The sequence below is a fragment of the Entelurus aequoreus genome, linkage group LG28, assembly GCF_033978785.1.
Source record: "Entelurus aequoreus isolate RoL-2023_Sb linkage group LG28, RoL_Eaeq_v1.1, whole genome shotgun sequence".
NCBI classification, from domain to species: domain Eukaryota; kingdom Metazoa; phylum Chordata; class Actinopteri; order Syngnathiformes; family Syngnathidae; genus Entelurus; species Entelurus aequoreus.
In genome coordinates this window covers 3,556,677-3,571,542 of record NC_084758.1, presented here as the reverse complement: position 1 = coordinate 3,571,542, position 14,866 = coordinate 3,556,677, and the positions used below count along the sequence as shown (strand labels likewise).

Below are 14,866 nucleotides of genomic sequence, written 5' to 3'. Positions count from 1 at the left end.
GTAGTTGTAGGAGATGTCTCAAAACGTCATCAGGAGTCCCGACTAAACCCGTAAATGAAAGAAAATGTAAGAAAATGCATTTTTTAAGAAAAACATTTTTTGCTAAAATGTCGTAAGGGGGGACCCTGTCGTAAAAATGCCAAAAAACGGACTTGATTCAGCAGCACAATTCTGGTGCTGTAGTTGTAGGAGATGTCTCAAAACGTCATCAGGAGTCCATACAAAACCTAAAAATGGCATAAAATGCTTTTTTTGGGAAAACTTTTTTTTTACAAAAAAAATTTCAAAAAACGGACTTGCTTCAGCAGCACAATTCTGGTGCTGTAGTTGTAGGAGATGTCTCAAAACGTCATCAGGAGTCCCGACTAAACCCGTAAATGTAAGAAAATGTAAGAAAATGTAAGAAAATGCATTTTTTAAGAAAAACATTTTTTGCTAAAATGTCGTAAGGGGGGACCCTGTCGTAAAAATGCCAAAAAACGGACTTGATTCAGCAGCACAATTCTGGTGCTGTAGTTGTAGGAGATGTCTCAAAACGTCATCAGGAGTCCCTACAAAACCTAAAAATGGCATAAAATGCTTTTTTTGGGAAAACTTTTTTTTTATAAAAAAAAATTCAAAAAACGGACTTGTTTGAGCAGCACAATTCTGGTGCTGTAGTTGTAGGATATGTCTCAAAACGTCATCAGGAGTCCCGACTAAACCCGTAAATGTAAGAAAATGTAAGAAAATGCATTTTTTAAGAAAAACATTTTTTGCTAAAATGTCGTAAGGGGGGACCCTGTCGTAAAAATGCCAAAAAACGGACTTGCTTCGGCAGTACAATTCTGGTGCTGTAGTTGTAGGAGATGTCTCAAAACGTCATCAGGAGTCCCTACAAAACCTAAAAATGGCATAAAATGCTTTTTTTGGGAAAACTTTTTTTTTTTTAATTTTTTTTCAAAAAACAGACTTGCTTCAGCAGCACAATTCTGGTGCTGTAGTTGTAGGAGATGTCTCAAAACGTCATCAGGAGTCCCGACTAAACCCGTAAATGTAAGAAAATGTAAGAAAATGCATTTTTTAAGAAAAACATTTTTTGCTAAAATGTCGTAAGGGGGGACCCTGTCGTAAAAATGCCAAAAAACGGACTTGCTTCGGCAGTACAATTCTGGTGCTGTAGTTGTAGGAGATGTCTTAAAACGTCATCAGGAGTCCCTACAAAACCTAAAAATGGCATAAAATGCTTTTTTTGGGAAAACTTTTTTTTTACAAAAAAAAATTCAAAAAACGGACTTGTTTGAGCAGCACAATTCTGGTGCTGTAGTTGGAGGAGATGTCTCAAAACGTCATCAGGAGTCCCGACTAAACCCGTAAATGTAAGAAAATGTAAGAAAATGCATTTTTTAAGAAAAACATTTTTTGCTAAAATGTCGTAAGGGGGGACCCTGTCGTAAAAATGCCAAAAAACGGACTTGCTTCAGCAGTACAATTCTGGTGCTGTAGTTGTAGGAGATGTCTCAAAACGTCATCAGGAGTCCCGACTAAACCAGTAAATGTAAGAAAATGTAAGAAAATGCATTTTTTAAGAAAAACATTTTTTGCTAAAATGTCGTAAGGGGGGACCCTGTCGTAAAAATGCCAAAAAACGGACTTGATTCAGCAGCACAATTCTGGTGCTGTAGTTGTAGGAGATGTCTCAAAACGTCATCAGGAGTCCCTACAAAACCTAAAAATGGCATAAAATGCTTTTTTTGGGAAAACTTTTTTTTTTTTAATTTTTTTTCAAAAAACAGACTTGCTTCAGCAGCACAATTCTGGTGCTGTAGTTGTAGGAGATGTCTCAAAACGTCATCAGGAGTCCCGACTAAACCCGTAAATGTAAGAAAATGTAAGAAAATGCATTTTTTAAGAAAAACATTTTTTGCTAAAATGTCGTAAGGGGGGACCCTGTCGTAAAAATGCCAAAAAACGGACTTGCTTCGGCAGTACAATTCTGGTGCTGTAGTTGTAGGAGATGTCTCAAAACGTCATCAGGAGTCCCTACAAAACCTAAAAATGGCATAAAATGCTTTTTTTGGGAAAACTTTTTTTTTTTTAATTTTTTTTCAAAAAACAGACTTGCTTCAGCAGCACAATTCTGGTGCTGTAGTTGTAGGAGATGTCTCAAAACGTCATCAGGAGTCCCGACTAAACCCGTAAATGTAAGAAAATGTAAGAAAATGCATTTTTTAAGAAAAACATTTTTTGCTAAAATGTCGTAAGGGGGGACCCTGTCGTAAAAATGCCAAAAAACGGACTTGCTTCGGCAGTACAATTCTGGTGCTGTAGTTGTAGGAGATGTCTCAAAACGTCATCAGGAGTCCCGACTAAACCCGTAAATGTAAGAAAATGTAAGAAAATGCATTTTTTACGAAAAACATTTTTTGCTAAAATGTCCCTGTCGTAAAAATTCCAAAAAACGGACTTGTTTGAGCAGCACAATTCTGGTGCTGTAGTTGTAGGAGATGTCTCAAAACGTCATCAGGAGTCCCGACTAAACCCGTAAATGTAAGAAAATGTAAGAAAATGCATTTTTTAAGAAAAACATTTTTTGCTAAAATGTTTTAAGGGGGGACCCTGTCGTGAAAATGCCAAAAAACGGACTTGCTTCAGCAGCACAATTCTGGTGCTGTAGTTGTAGGAGATGTCTCAAAACGTCATCAGGAGTCCCGACTAAACCCGTAAATGTAAGAAAATGCATTTTTTAAGAAAAACATTTTTTGCTAAAATGTCGTAAGGGGGGACCCTGTCGTAAAAATGCCAAAAAACGGACTTGCTTCAGCAGTACAATTCTGGTGCTGTAGTTGTAGGAGATGTCTCAAAACGTCATCAGGAGTCCCTACAAAACCTAAAAATGGCATAAAATGCTTTTTTTGGGAAAACTTTTTTTTTACAAAAAAAAATTCAAAAAACGGACTTGTTTGAGCAGCACAATTATGGTGCTGTAGTTGTAGGAGATGTCTCAAAACGTCATCAGGAGTCCCGACTAAACCCGTAAATGTAAGAAAATGCATTTTTTACGAAAAACATTTTTTGCTAAAATGTCGTAAGGGGGGACCCTGTCGTAAAAATTCCAAAAAACGGACTTGATTCAGCAGCACAATTCTGGTGCTGTAGTTGTAGGAGATGTCTCAAAACGTCATCAGGAGTCCCTACAAAACCTAAAAATGGCATAAGATGCTTTTTTTGGGAAAACTTTTTTTTTAGAAAAAAAAATTCAAAAAACAGACTTGCTTCAGCAGCACAATTCTGGTGCTGTAGTTGTAGGAGATGTCTCAAAACGTCATCAGGAGTCCCGACTAAACCCGTAAATGTAAGAAAATGCATTTTTTACGAAAAACATTTTTTGCTAAAATGTCGTAAGGGGGGACCCTGTCGTAAAAATTCCAAAAAACGGACTTGATTCAGCAGCACAATTCTGGTGCTGTAGTTGTAGGAGATGTCTCAAAACGTCATCAGGAGTCCCTACAAAACCTAAAAATGGCATAAGATGCTTTTTTTGGGAAAACTTTTTTTTTAGAAAAAAAAATTCAAAAAACAGACTTGCTTCAGCAGCACAATTCTGGTGCTGTAGTTGTAGGAGATGTCTCAAAACGTCATCAGGAGTCCCTACATAACCTAAAAATGTCATCTCCTGTTCCCACAGTACCTCCGTGTCTCCGCAGTGAGCCGTGCGCCTCACCTGCCGATCTTCCCCCTGGACTCTGACTGCCTTCCTCCACCTCCGCACTCGGACCTGGACTTCTGGACGCCTCTCTCCTGCCCCCACGGACCTCGCTCGGATCACGAACCTCTTTTGCTTCGCCCCTCTGGACTTCTTTGCTGCCACAACCAACACACACTTACAATAACCTCTGGTAACTTATATTTGGTTAACTTCTACACATAGCCCTGCATCCACACACATAGTAGCATACACACCCTACGTAATCATCAAGCTCAAATAAAACCCGTTGAGCTAGACCTCCTGCTGTCGTACCGTCTCCTTCCCCCTTCGTCTTACGTAACAGTACCGGTACCAAAATGTATTTTGATACTTTTCTAAAAAAAGGGTACCAAAAAAATTGCATTATTGGCTTTATTTGAACAAAACATCTTAGTGTACATGAAACATATGTTTATTATTGTCATTTAGTCCTCAAATAAAATAGTGAACATACTAGACAACTTGTCTTTTAGTAATAAGTAAACAAACAAAGACTCCTAATTAGTCTGCTGACGTATGCATTAACATATTGTGTCATTTATACACCTATTATTTTGTACACATTATCAGGGACAAACTGCAAAAATTGATTATTAATCTACTTGTTCATTTGCTGTTAAAATCTGCTTATTTTCTGTTTCAACATTTTCTATCTACACTTTTGTTCAAATGTAATAATCACTTATTCTTCTCTTCTTTGATACTTTACATTAGTTTTGGATGATACCACACATTTAGGTATCGATCTGATACCAAGTAGTTACAGGATCATACATTGGTCATTTTCAAAGTCCTCATGTGTCCAGGGACATATTTACTGACTTTATAAACATAATATACATTTTAAAAGAAGGAAAAAAGATTTTGTGACGATAAAAAATATCGATGTAATCATAGTAGTATCGACTAGATACGCTCTTGTACTTGGTATCATTACAGTAGATGTCAGGTGTAGATCCACCCATGGCATTTGTTTACATTGTGACGGCGGTGAGATATTGTATCCTCCTACGGTGTGTAGTGAAGCATGTTTAGCTATTCCTCATCCTCCAGTGATAATGCTACTTGTAAAAAACTTACTTTATTTGTCGCCATGGAGGCCAGGATTAGTGATTTAGAAGTAGCTGAAACACTGTGGATGTGTGTTAGCTGCGAGCTAGTTAGCCATGTCTTAAAGCAGCTCTTCCTGAGGGTGTTTCAGTGTTATAACTTCACCTTTATCTTGACTTTTTACACCAAAATGCGTCCATTCTCCCTTTTCTGTCTACACACTGTGTCTGCTTGTAAGTACTCTGTGTGTGTGTGCTGCCCAACAGCAGTAAAACCAGCAATGTCATGATTGACTATTTGCTTGATCAGTAACTTAACAAAGCTCCAAAGTTTTGGTTCACCTCCATCGTAGTTCACTAAGACGGGTCCTCCATTATATTTGTCATTAGGGCCTGGAATCTAGCTCTGCAAGACCTGGGATAGCTGAGTGGTTAACACTGTTGGCCACCAAGCAAGGGGTACTGGGTTCAAATCCCAGTAGGGAGTTAGTGTTTTGTTTCACTATCATTGTGATTTTGTGAGACAGGTTCTCAATTAAATATGTCATTGGGGCCCGAAATCTAGCTTCAAGAAGACCAAGAATAGCTTAGTGGTCAAAGCAGCTAGTGCCCAATCAAATGGGACTGGGTTCAAATCCCAGTCAGATCGTTTGGTGACTAGGAAATATCCAGTCAGAGAAATTACTCTTTTATATCATAGTTTACTGAGACAGGTTCTAAATCACATATAATTAAATATGTCATTGGGGACCGAAATCTGCCTTCAAGAATACCAAGGATAGCTGAATGTTTAAAGCAGCTAGCTCCCAATCAAAGGGTTCTGGGTCCAAATCCCAGTCAGGTCACTCTGAAACAGGTAAAGATCTTGTCAGAGGAATAAATCTTTTGTATGATAGTTTAAAGGTTCTCAATTATATATGTCATTGGGGCCCGAAATCTGGTAACAAGATAGACCAAGGATAGCTGAATGGTTAAACAGCTATCTCTCAATCAAAGGGTTCTGGGTTCAATCCCTGTCAGGTCGATCGGCTTGCCAAGCCAAAGTATGCAGAAGTGGGGATGCCGGACGATGTGGGGGTGTATCAGTAATTCCTATGCTGGGATGGGTGGGAATAGAAAGATAGATAATTAATTCATTGTGAGTGTTGACCAATCAGCTCTCCTGGTCTGACTAATTGCAATTGAGATAATAAAATAGATGAAACAATTCTAATTGGATAATTAATAAACCAAATACAAGAAAGATAATTGGGGGAAAAATGGAGGAAGTAGAACTAGTGGAATAATTTAATTAAAAGATAATTGTATTGATAATTAATTATTAAGATAATTAATTATACAAATTTGTGTTTTTTATTATCTAATTTTTTTTTATCACAATTGCAATTAGACATGTTTTTATTAATCATATTTTTTTATTATCCAATTATTTCAACTTTTTTATTATCTCAAATGCAGTTAGTCAGACCAGGAGCTCCATTAAGATCTTTGATTAGTGTTTTGTAACATGTATTTTAAAACAGCAGAGTGCTCCTGTCTTAGAAAGGATCTTTGACCTGCATTTTTCCACAGTACAGTGCTCCCGTCAAACAAGATCTTTGATTAGTGTTCTGTGACAGGAGCACTCCACTGTATTATCCTGAATCAGATGCACCTGTGTGAGGTGGTTAGCTGCATAAAGACACCTGTCCAATCAGTAAGAGCCAAACATTCAGCATGGCTAAGAGCAAAGAGCTGTCCAAAGACACCAGAGACAAAATGGTACAACTCCACAAGGATGGAAAGGGCTACGGAGAAATTGCCAAGCAGCTTGGTGAAAAAAGGTCCACTGTTGGAGCAATCATTAGAAAATGGAAGAAGCTAAACATGACGGTCAATCTCAATGGGAGTGGAGCCCCATGCAAGATATCACCTGGTGGGGTCTCAATGATGCTAAGAAAGGTGAGGAATCAGCCCAGGACTACACGGCAGGACTTGGTCAATGACCTGAAAAGAGCTGGGACCACTGTTTCCATGGTCGCTGTTGGTAATAACGTCATGGTTTGAAATCATGCATGGCACGGAAGGTTCCCCTGCTTAAACCAGAACATGTTAAGGCCCGTCTTAAGTTTGCCAATGACCATTTGGATGATCCAGAGGAGTCATGGGAGAAAGTGTTGTGGACAGTGTTTTATCACATCTCTATCATAGTTTACAGACACAGGTTCACCATTACATCTGGTCTTAAGAAAACCCAAGGTAGCTCAGTGGGTTACATCAATACTGTTAACCAAGGGGTACTGGGTTCAAGTCCCACTTACAGTTTTATATCATAGTTTACTGAGACAGGTTCTCAATTAAATGTTTCATTGGGGCCCGAAAACTTTGTTCTAGAAGACCAAAGATAGCTGAAGGGTTAAACAGCTACCTCCCAATCAAAGGGTTCTGGGTTCAATCCCAGTCAGGTCACTCTACAACTAGTAAATACCCACTCAGAGCAATTAGTCTTTTAAATGAAAGTTTACTGAGACAGTTCTCAATTATATATGTCATTGGGGCCCGGAAATCTGGTAACAACAAGAGCAAGGATGGCTGAATGGTTAAACAGCTAGCTTACAATCAAAGGGTTCTGGGTTCAATCCCAGTCTGGTCGCTCTACAACTACTAAATATCCACTCAGAGCAATTAGTCTTTTAAACGAAAGTTTACTGAGACAGTTCTCAATTATATATGTCATTGGGGCCCGGAAATCTGGTAATTGTATGGCCGAGGATAGCTGAATGGTTAAACATCTAGCTCCCAACAAAGGGTTCATGGGTTCAATCCCAGTCCAAGGTCCAAGCAAGGGTGGGGAGTAGCGTTATGTGGGGGTGTATCACCTCCCCCACACAGAGTAAAGTCAAGTGGTAGCTGGTTAATTAACTTATAGTTAAAAAGGTAAGTATGAGTAATAATAATAACAAATAGTCTATAGTCCAAAAGTCAAGGGTAACCTCGGGGGTTAGCTCCTCCTCCTTGCCGAGGCTAAAGTTGGCTGGGATGGGCGGGAATAGAAAGATAGATAATTAATTCATTGTGAGTGTTGACCAATCAGCTCTCCTGGTCTGACTAATTGCAGTTGAGATAATAAAATAAATAAAAACTGCAATTGATACAATAAAAATAAAAAAAATTGGATAATAAAAAAATAAGATTAAAAAAAACATGTCTGTCATGTAATTGCAATTGAGATAATTACAATTGAGTTAATTGAGATAATTAATTGAGATAATTAATTGAGATAATTGGAATGGAGATAATTAATTTTAATTATGTCAATTGAGATAATTAATTATCATAATTAATTATGTCAATTGAGATAATTAATTATCATAATTAATTGAGATAATTAATTATCTCAATTGACATAATTAAAATTAATTATCTCCATTCCAATTATCTCAATTAACTCAATTGTAATTATCTCAATTGCAATTACATGACAGACATGTTTTTTTTAATCTTATTTTTTAATCATCCAATTTTTTATTTTTTTTATTTTATCAATTGCAGTTTGTTTTTTTAATTATCTCAACTGCAACTAGTCAGACCAGGAGAGCTGATTGGTCAACACTCACAATGAATTAATTATCTATCTTTCTATTCCCGCCCATCCCAGCCAACTTTAGCCTCGGCAAGGAGGAGGAGCTAACCCCCGAGGTTACCCTTGACTTTTGGACTATTTGTTATTATTATTACTCATACTTACCTTTTTAACTATAAGTTAACTAACCAGCTACCACTTGACTTTACTCTGTGTGGGGGAGGTGATACACCCCCACATAACGCTACTCCCCACCCTTGCTTGGACCTTGGACTGGGATTGAACCCATGAACCCTTTGTTGGGAGCTAGATGTTTAACCATTCAGCTATCCTCGGCCATACAATTGCCAGATTTCCGGGCCCCAATGACATATATAATTGAGAACTGTCTCAGTAAACTTTCATTTAAAAGATTAATTGCTCTGACTCAATATTTACTAGTTTTAGAGTGACCTGACTGGGATTGAACCCAGAACCCTTTGATTGGGAGGTAGCTGTTTAACCCTTCAGCTATCTTTGGTCTTCTAGAAGAAAGTTTTCGGGCCCCAATGAAACATTTAATTGAGAACCTGTCTCAGTAAACTATGATATAAAACTGTAAGTGGGACTTGAACCCAGTACCCCTTGGTTAACAGTATTGATGTTACCCACTGAGCTACCTTGGGTTTTCTTAAGACCAGATGTAATGGTGAACCTGTGTCTGTAAACTATGATAGAGATGTGATAAAACACTGTCCACAACACTTTCTCCCATGACTCCTCTGGATTTATATTATTGTATATACTAGGTCATAAACTCAGTGTCAGTTGAGTCGGTCCATATGTTGCCTGTAGGGATTTTTAATGTCCAGCAGATGTCAGTATTTAGTGACACAGTATCAATACAGTTTTGCAATGTGTCGAAACGCTTCATGACGCCTCATCAACCCATCACTACCGTAGCCCTTTCCATCCTTGTGGAGTTGTACCATTTTGTCTCTGGTGTCTTTGGACAGCTCTTTGCTCTTAGCCATGCTGAATGTTTGGCTCTTACTGATTGGACAGGTGTCTTTATGCAGCTAACCACCTCACACAGGTGCATCTGATTCAGGATAATACAGTGGAGTGGAGGTGTTACAAAACACTAATCAAAGATCTTGTTTGACAGGAGCACTGTACTGTGGAAAAATGCAGGTCAAAGATCCTTTCTGTGACAGGAGCACTCTGTTGTTTTAAATACATGTTACAAAACTATGATATAAAAGAGTAATTTCTCTGACTGGATCTTCCCTAGTCACCAAACGATCTGACTGGGATTTGAACCCAGTCCCATTTGATTGGGCACTAGCTGCTTTGACCACTAAGCTATTCTTGGTCTTCTTGAAGCTAGATTTCGGGCCCCAATGACATATTTAATTGAGAACCTGTCTCACAAAATCACAATGATAGTGAAACAAAACACTAACTCCCTACTGGGATTTGAACCCAGTACCCCTTGCTTGGTGGCCAACAGTGTTAACCACTCAGCTATCCCAGGTCTTGCAGAGCTAGATTCCAGGCCCTAATGACAAATATAATGGAGGACCCGTCTTAGTGAACTACGATGGAGGTGAACCAAAACTTTGGAGCTTTGTTAAGTTACTGATCAAGCAAATAGTCAATCATGACATTGCTGGTTTTACTGCTGTTGGGCAGCACACACACACAGAGTACTTACAAGCAGACACAGTGTGTAGACAGAAAAGGGAGAATGGACGCATTTTGGTGTAAAAAGTCAAGATAAAGGTGAAGTTATAACACTGAAACACCCTCAGGAAGAGCTGCTTTAAGACATGGCTAACTAGCTCGCAGCTAACACACATCCACAGTGTTTCAGCTACTTCTAAATCACTAATCCTGGCCTCCATGGCGACAAATAAAGTACATTTTTTACAAGTAGCATTATCACTGGAGGATGAGGAATAGCTAAACATGCTTCACTACACACCGTAGGAGGATACAACATCTCACCGCCGTCACAATGTAAACAAATGCCATGGGTGGATCTACACCTGACATCCACTGTAATGATACCAAGTACAAGAGCGTATCTAGTCGATACTACTATGATTACATCGATATTTTTTATCGTCACAAAATCTTTTTTCCTTTTTTTTGTAAATGTATATTATGTTTATAAAGTCAGTAAATACGTCCCTGGACACATGAGGACTTTGAAAATGACCAATGTATGATCCTGTAACTACTTGGTATCAGATCGATACCTAAATGTGTGGTATCATCCAAAACTAATGTAAAGTATCAAAGAAGAGAAGAATAAGTGATTATTACATTTGAACAAAAGTGTAGATAGAAAATGTTGAAACAGAAAATAAGCAGATTTTAACAGCAAATGAACAAGTAGATTAATAATCCATTTTTGCAGTTTGTCCCTCATAATGTGTACAAAATAATAGGTGTATAAATGACACAATATGTTAATGCATACGTCAGCAGACTAATTAGGAGTCTTTGTTTGTTTACTTATTACTAAAAGACAAGTTGTCTAGTATGTTCACTATTTTATTTGAGGACTAAATGACAATAATAAACATATGTTTCATGTACACTAAGATGTTTTGTTCAAATAAAGCCAATAATGACATTTTTTGTGGTACCCTTTTTTTAGAAAAGTATCAAAATACATTTTGGTACCGGTACTGTTACGTAAGACGAAGGGGGAAGGAGACGGTACGACAGCAGGAGGTCTAGCTCAACGGGTTTTATTTGTGAATTGTTTTTGTTTGCGGATGACTCGACCTTGCTGGTATCCGGCAAGGACAAGTCACAGGTGGAGAAAATCCTCAGTGCTGAACTCTGTAGAACTTGCACCTGGCTCGCTGACAACAAGCTATCCATACACTTGGGTAAAACGGAATCCATCCTGTTTGGGTCCCACATCAACCTTAAGAAAGTCAATGACTTCACTATAAAAGTGGGTGACGTTGTTCTCACCAGGAAAGATGAGGTCACCTACCTAGGTTCCATTCTAGAGGCTAACCGTTCCTGTGATAAAATGGCAACCAAGGTAATCAAAAAGGTCAACCAACGAACGAGATTTCTCTACAGAATCTCCTCTCTGGTCAATAAAAGCACCTTGAGAATTCTGGCGGGAACTCTCGTTCAACCCTTTTTTGATTACGCATGCACCTCCTGGTACCCTAGCACCTCTAAAACCCTCAAATCTAAACTCCAAACATCCCAGAACAAGCTAGTCAGATTACTTCTAGACCTCCACCCCAGATCCCACCTCACTCCTACCCACTTCTCCAAAGTGGGCTGGCTCAAGGTGGAGGACCGAGTTAAACAACTTGCACTGAGCCTAGTCTATAAAATCCACTACATCTCCCTGAAACCGAAGTACATGTCAAACTACTTCCATAACGTAAATGACCGCCATAACCACAACACCAGGGGGAGCTCCACTAACCACGTTAAACCCAGATTCCCATCTAACAAAGGTCTTAACTCATTCTCTTTCTATGCCACATCAATGTGGAATGCACTCCCAACAGGTGTAAAAGAAAGCATAAGAAAAAGTATCTACATTTGATTGTTAACATTTGATTTATATATGTTTATTTTTTCAATATTTTTATGAATTTATTAATCAATCAACAAAACAATACACAACAATGCAATCCAATTCCAAAAGCAAAGCCGCCCCAGCAACACTAAGAACAACAGTAAACAGCAATTGAGGACACAAACATGACACGGAACAATCCAAATGTAGTGAAACAAAAATGAACATTATCGACAACAGCATCAATACTAGTAACAATATCAAAACAGCAGTGATTAAAAATCCCTCATTGACATTATCATTAGACATTTATATATATAAAAAAGAACAATAGTGTGACAGTGGCTTACACTTGCATCGCATCTCATAAGCTTGACAACACACTGTGTCCAATATTTTCACAAAGATAAAATAAGTCATATTTTGGTTCATTTAATAGTTGAAACAAATTATTCTTGAGACAAGATTTCGGGCCCCAATGACATATTTATTTGAGAAGCTGTCTCAGAAAATTATGATATAAAACAATAACTCCCCAGCTGGAGCCTTCCTAGTCACTGCTGGACCATGACTTGGATTTGAACCTAGTACCCTTTGATTAGGAGCTAGCTGCTATAACCACTCGGCTATCCTTCGTCTACCATTTTACAGTTTTTGGGCCCCAATGACATAACCTGTCCTAGTAAACTAGAATATAAAACAGCAACTCTTCCAGTTGGAGCTTTCCTAGTCACTGCACGACATGACGTGGATTTGAAACCAATCCCCTTTGAGTGACAGCTAGCTGCCTTAACCACTCAACTATCATTGGTCTGCTGGAGCCAAGACTTCGGGCCCCAATGACATATTTAATTGAGAAACTGTCTCAGTAAACTATGATACAAAAAAGTAACTCCTCCAGCCGGAGTTTACCCAGTCACTGCTCGGCCATGACTGGGATTTGAACCCAGTCCTCTTTGATTGGAAGCTAGCTGCTTTAACCACTCAGCTACCCTTTGTCGTGCCCCAATGACATATTTAAATGAGAACCTGTCTCAGTTCACTACAAATGGACGTGTAAAAAAACACTGACTCTTCTGGCTGGAGTCTTGTAACCTGACCGGGATTTGTACCCAGTACCCCTTGGTGCACAGTTACCAGTGTTAACCACTCAGCTACATATATATACTGTACATACTGTATATGTATATATACATATACAAAAATTAACAGTTATACCGTATATCTAAGGGTTGTCAAGTGATTAATTTGTTTTAATCAGATTAATCACACTCTAGATCTGTGATTAATCACAGATTATTTTTCTAGCATTTTTTAAATTTTATATATATATATATATATATATATATATATATATATATATATATATATATATATATATATACATATATATATATATGGGGTGAAGGAGTGATGCGTGGGATGATGCAACACTATGCCCAGATGTGGGATGTGAGTTCAGGATGTTGGTGTGGCTTGTGCAGCCCTTTGAGACACTCGTGATTTAGGGCTATATAAGTACTGTGAAGTCTGGGAAGCTAAATAAGGCACACTTGGAAATAATGAGTTTCTTTATGTGTGCAATTGCGGCAGAAGTCCACAGGAGGGCGCACGTTCCCTTCCAGAGTCTATAGCTGCCATTAAAAGACACTTGGGCAATAGCCAGAGGTGCACTCTTAAAACGAATGTGTTGGAAATAACACAATTTGTGTTGTTTTTTTACACATCTCCATGTCCAGAGGGGGACAACTCAATTTGTCAATTTTAACACATGAACTTTGTTACTTATATTAACACAGTAAATGTGTAGGTTTTAGTAACAAATGTTTGTGTTACTCAAATTAAACACATTTTGTGTATATTGGCAACACTTGTGTGTGTGTGCATGCTATGCTATATAAAAAAACAACATAATTGAAATTTAATTGGCATTTAATTCAAAAATTCCTTCTATTCATTACAAGTCACAACATTTAGGAAATAAGTCTGTATCTTGTCAGTAAGTGCAATTCAGAATCTCTCAGCTCATATTAGGGATGTCCGATAATGGCTTTTTGCCGATATTGTCCAACTCTTTAATTACCGATACCGATATCAACCGTCGTGGAATTAACACATTATGCCTAATTTGGACAACCAGGTATGGTGAAGATAAGGTACTTTTTTTTAAAAAAATGAATCAAATAAAATAAGAAATTAAAAACATTTTCTTGAATAAAAAAGTAAAACAATATAAAAACAGTTACATAGAAACTAGTAATTAATGAAAATTTGTCAAATTAACTGTTAAAGGTTAGTATTATTAGTGGAGCAGCAGCACGCACAATCATGTGTGCTTACGGACTGTATCCCTTGCAGACTGTATTGATATATATTGATATATAATGTAGGAAGCAGAATATTAATAACACAAAGAAACAACCCTTTTGTGTGAATGAGTGTAAATGGGGGAGGGAGGTTTTTTGGTTTGGTGCACTAATTGTAAGTGTATCTTGTGTTTTTTATGTGGATTTAATAAAAAAATTTAATTAAAAAAACACCGATAATAAAAAAACGATACCGATAATTTTCGATATTACATTTTATCGCATTTTTCGGCCGATAATATCGGCAGACCGATATTATCGGACATCTCTAGCTCATATACATCAAGTGGCAAAGCATCAGTTGCATCTTTCAGATTCATCACTTGAAATTAGTCTTTTTAATCACATAAGTGTGAAGGTGTTCATCAAAATAGTTAACAGTGAGAACTCTCAACAAAATGAACACCTCATCACGGTCAGAAAAGGTAACAATATACACTGTCTCTCCAAAGATATGTTTGTTGTCCAGATCACATTTGAAGGAAAGCACACAAGCAGGTGTGTAGCAATGACCAAATATAGACACACAACTGATACTCCAAATGTTTCAATCATTGATTGAAACTTTATTAGTAGATTGCACAGTGAAGTACATATTACATACAATTGACCTCTAAA

At 37.8% G+C, this 14,866-nt stretch overlaps 1 protein-coding gene across 1 annotated transcript in view; it reads right to left on the bottom strand.

The window, feature by feature from the left end:
• LOC133644886 (melatonin receptor type 1A-like) overlaps positions 1-12,813 on the bottom strand; it is a 48,746-nt gene extending 35,933 nt beyond the window's left edge. Inside the window, exon 1 of the mRNA XM_062039638.1 lies at positions 12,803-12,813. Within this exon, the coding sequence (XP_061895622.1) occupies positions 12,803-12,813 (11 nt within the window). The remainder of the gene's footprint in view (positions 1-12,802) is intronic.
• Between the last annotated feature and the right edge of the window lie 2,053 nt (positions 12,814-14,866).